General features: G+C 43.0%; 1 protein-coding gene across 1 annotated transcript; it reads left to right on the top strand.

Annotated features, from left to right (window-relative positions):
- Window positions 1-2,970: 2,970 nt before the first annotated feature.
- Window positions 2,971-3,774, top strand: LOC308620085 (dnaJ homolog subfamily C member 5-like). The gene has a single exon (XM_081239417.1). The coding sequence runs from the start codon at window positions 3,259-3,261 to the stop codon at window positions 3,757-3,759; it is 501 nt and encodes a 166-aa protein (XP_081095543.1). The 5' UTR covers window positions 2,971-3,258; the 3' UTR covers window positions 3,760-3,774.
- The last annotated feature ends 582 nt before the right edge of the window (window positions 3,775-4,356 follow it).

The following is a 4,356-nucleotide window of genomic DNA, read 5'->3' as shown; positions in this document are numbered from 1 at the left end:
CATGTGATTATACCTTTATATAGCTAATTAATACAAATTTATGGATAATGCTTATGTGACCAGCTACAAAATTACATATACAGTATAACAGAAGTATGATTAACACTTTTTACCAGTAAATTTTATGTGTATATTTCACAGATTATTTTAATAAAGTTTAATGGATGGGAGAGGTTTTAAATAAAAGAATACTAAGAGCCCGACAAAAATATGAAATTAAATGTACTGTATGCGGTATTAGTGCTGGATCGCTCTGTCTGTCTGGGAGTCTCCCTTTGCTTCTCCAGTCTTTCACACATTCTGATTTTGAGTCTCACAATCTACTTAATAGTCTGTTGGCACTTTATCCATGTGTCACTTACTGGTTCTTGGATTACATTCTTCCTCTTTGTATGACACTTATCACTGCTTTCCTGGCAACAGACCTTACTAACCTTGGCTCCAAGATGTAAAAATTGGTCCTATGCCCTCTCAGGAAGCTCTACTGATGAGGCATGATACCCTAAGCACCATCCTCTTTCTGGATTAGACACATGAGTGCCGTACCTGAAAGAAATTGGTTGCTAAACCCAAAAGAATGGAAATATAATAATGTTATTTATTATCAGGCTTGAGAAACTAAGATCAGAAAACCAGGGTGAATGGTGCTGTATCTGGATCTGCAGAAATGAGTCTAATTCTGAATAAGGCCAACTTTTAAAATGTGTCATTACATTCTACTTCATGTAGACCACCATTCACACTTCATTAACCATTGGAGTGGATCTAATTTCCCTCTCTTCTTAATTAGGCTGGAAGGTTTTGTGCCATGATTTATGGGGTTTAAGAAAATCTGAGTCCTCCTGAATTATGGGGTTGGACAGCAAGGATTGCCTAACTACATAAGAAAAACCAGAACAGTTCCATAAGCCTTTCCAACTTAGAGAGCTTTTTCCCTCTTTAAATAATTGACAAGAACTTTCACACTAGACAGGCTTTTTCAGCTTCTGCAGATCTAATAAAGGTGAATGAAGACTGTATGGCCACAGTAAAGCAGAGAAACGGACAGATAAGAAAATAGAAGTAGTTCAACAGCTCAAATAACAATTCTTTCTGTAGAGAAAGGAGAAATGGTCATAAAAAATAGAGGCCATAAAACAACGAATGTGCTAAATTTTTAACATCATTTCTATGGAGCAATGATAAATGAGGGTTTTGCATTTACAGAAAAATCGCTAATACTTTCCAATGACATTTTATGGTTAGGGTGTGCAAGTTTATAGGACTTACTCCATTGTTATTAAGCCTTCTGTTTAAGGCTGTTGCCTACATATCTCCAGGTTTGCACAGTGAAGAAAAAGAATTTCCCTTTCACAATGCAAGAAGTTATCTCAAATAACTTATATGTTTCCATCAGCAGATTTCATTGACACTGATGGCAATATTCAGATCAGATATAGGAAAGAAAGCACACTGTAATGGGAAAAAAATCAACCAGACCAGGAGTCAAACTTATATAGAACAATTCTCTCCCTTATTTCTCTCTCTCTCTCTCTCTCAGTCTCTTTCTGTTTCACACACACACACACACACACACACAAAGCCGTGATAATTGATTTGCCAATTTCTTTACATTTTTAATAAGTTAAAAAGCAGTAGTGTATTAATGTGTGATTGTTATAAAAACTTAGAAAATAAAGATATTCTAAAGGGAAGTAAGTAAGATGAAATAAAAATCGTTTAAAATGCCACCACTTCAGAAATAAGCATTATTAACATTTACACATATATTTTTCAAGATGTGTATACACACTTACGGGACTTTATTGTAAACAATATTTTTTACACATATTGACTTTTTAAATACAATAATAAAAGTGTTTCGGGGCTTCCCTGGTGGCGCAGTGGTTGAGAGTCCGCCTGCCGATGCAGGGGACACGGGTTCGTGCCCCGGTCCGGGAAGACCCCACATGCCGCGGAGCGGCTGGGCCCACAAGCCATGGCCACTGAGCCTGTGCGTCCGGAGCCTGTGCTCTGCAACGGGAGAAGCCACAACAGTGAGAGGCCCGCATACCGCAAAAAAAAAAAAAAAAGTGTTTTATGTTTATTAAACTATACATTATTATTATCAAGAGTTGCATATGTTTCATTGTGTGAACGTATCACGCAGTTCATAATTTCTCAAATATTTGACGTTAATATCGTTTCTAGTCTTTAACACTGCTGGTGTACATTTGAATCAACGCTTGATATTAACATTCTTTTTAACTTTTAAATCCTCAAGATAAAAAAATATGTGGATTATTTTAGTTTAAACTTTTAAAGAATAAAAATTAGTGTACATTTTTGCTCTTTTATTATTATTTTTGTGAATGTCTATTAAACAGTTCTGTCCATTTTTCTACTGATTATGGTTTTTGGTGTGAAATCCATGGATTAAAAATACTAATTCACCACTCATATTGAAAAAGTAATATGAACACAAATTTATGGCCAATAAGAAAGTAGGCATGTGTGATCTCTGAACAGTGAAGTAATATTTTTGTGAAAAGTCTTCTGTTTTATGACTCAGCATATTTTTCTAAGGGAAATAAACTCAAAGGAAAGAAAAATATGAGTGATCTGTTCAGAGTAAAGTAAAACTTTGGTGAAAATGCATCTATACTAGTATATAAAATAGGAATTAAAACTAAGGAAAAAACAAAAATGGCTCTATGTAAGAAACTCCATTAATATTCTGAAATGACAATAAATATTTGAAAATGTAAACATAAATTCAATATTAAGAACAGAAAATGATTAACAAAAAAATTGCCAAGAAAAGAAATCTCAGAGGCTACGTAATGTGGAGACAAAGCCTTGAGATCAAAATAAAGAGACTTGAGTTAACTTCCAGACTTCTGGGTAAGACCCAAGCAAGATGACATCAGTTGTAACAAATGTACCACTCTGGTGGGGGATGTTGATCATGAGGAAGGCTATGCATATACGGGGGCAGGCAGTATACAGGAAATGTCACAATCTGCTGTGAACCTAAAACTGCTCTAAAAAAAATAAAGTCAAAAAATAATAAAAAAGGAACAAGAAAGAAGAAAGTTAGGCCGGTGCTGCTCCCGCGCCCTCTGCCGCTGCCCCAACCGCCGTCTCCGCTGCCGCCGCCGCCGCCGGGTTCCGAGGCGCAGCCCCGGGTGAGGAGCGCGTCGGCTGGCTGCCCAGCAGCGCCGCGCAGGGAGGAGCGGAGCCGGCGGGCGGGCGGGCAGGCGGACAGACTAGCCTGCCATGGCAGACCAGAGACAGCGCTCACTCTCTACCTCTGGGGAGTCCCTGTACCACGTTCTGGGGCTGGACAAGAACGCAACCTCGGATGACATTAAGAAGTCTTACCGGAAGCTGGCCTTGAAATATCACCCTGACAAGAACCCAGATAACCCAGAGGCCGCAGACAAGTTTAAGGAGATCAACAACGCCCACGCCAATCTGACGGACTCCACGAAAAGAAACATCTACGACAAGTACGGCTCGCTGGGGCTCTACGTGGCTGAGCAGTTTGGGGAGAACGTGAACACCTACTTAGTGCTCTCCAGCTGGTGGGCCAAGGCCCTGTTTGTGTTCTGCGGGCTCTTCACCTGCTGCTACTGCTGCTGCTGCCTCTGCTGCTGCTTCAACTGCTGCTGCGGGAAGTGCAAGCCCAAGGCGCCTGAGGGCGAGGAGACCGAGTTCTACATGTCCTCCGAGGACCTGGAAGCGCAGCTGCAGTCCGACGAGAGGGGAGGGCACTGACACTGTACGGGAGTGTTTGTGGTGGCGGCGGGACGGTTGAGGTGTGAACGTGGACGCCAGAGAGGCTGCAGACACGCCAATCGTCGTCCAGCCGGCGTCCGCCACAGAGACCACCCAGCTCACAGCCGACTCCCACCCCAGCTATCACACCGATGGGTTCAACTAAATTCAGGAGAAGCTGTGATTCGAGGGTCAGTCAGCACCCAGCCACTCGACCTTAGAATCATGGACTGTAGTCCCAGAGGTGGGGCGGGAGCCGCCCTGGCCCCGGGAGGGCAGCGCCAGCCCGCCTCTGTGCCCGCCCACCCGCTGATCCCTGACACATGAAGTGTGTAGCATGCAGTGTTTAAAGCAGTTTAGCTACGGTCTTCTTCTTCTGTTGTTTCCTTTTTTAATAGCATGTGCGGGGTTACGTTCCATGTCTGTCTGTGTTGTGAGCGTGTTGTGGCCAGGCCGCATTCCCCGGATGTGGGGCCGCCTCAGGGCTCTCGGGCAGGTGGACGCAGCGGTTGGACGGCCCGTGTGGTCCCTTGCGGTCAGGCGGGCTCGGGCGGGACGGCACTCCGTTCCCCGTGCCCATAGGGGCCTGAGGCAGGT

Source organism: Mesoplodon bidens (assembly GCF_964165515.1).
Source record: "Mesoplodon bidens genome assembly, chromosome: 1".
Lineage (NCBI taxonomy): Eukaryota > Metazoa > Chordata > Mammalia > Artiodactyla > Ziphiidae > Mesoplodon > Mesoplodon bidens.
This window is presented reverse-complemented; position numbering and strand designations above follow the sequence as displayed.

What these genes read in the sequence shown, in the direction of transcription:
- LOC308620085 (XM_081239417.1), top strand. Translation starts at nt 3,259, where the DNA reads ATGGCAGACCAGAGACAGCGCTCACTCTCTACCTCTGGGGAGTCCCTG.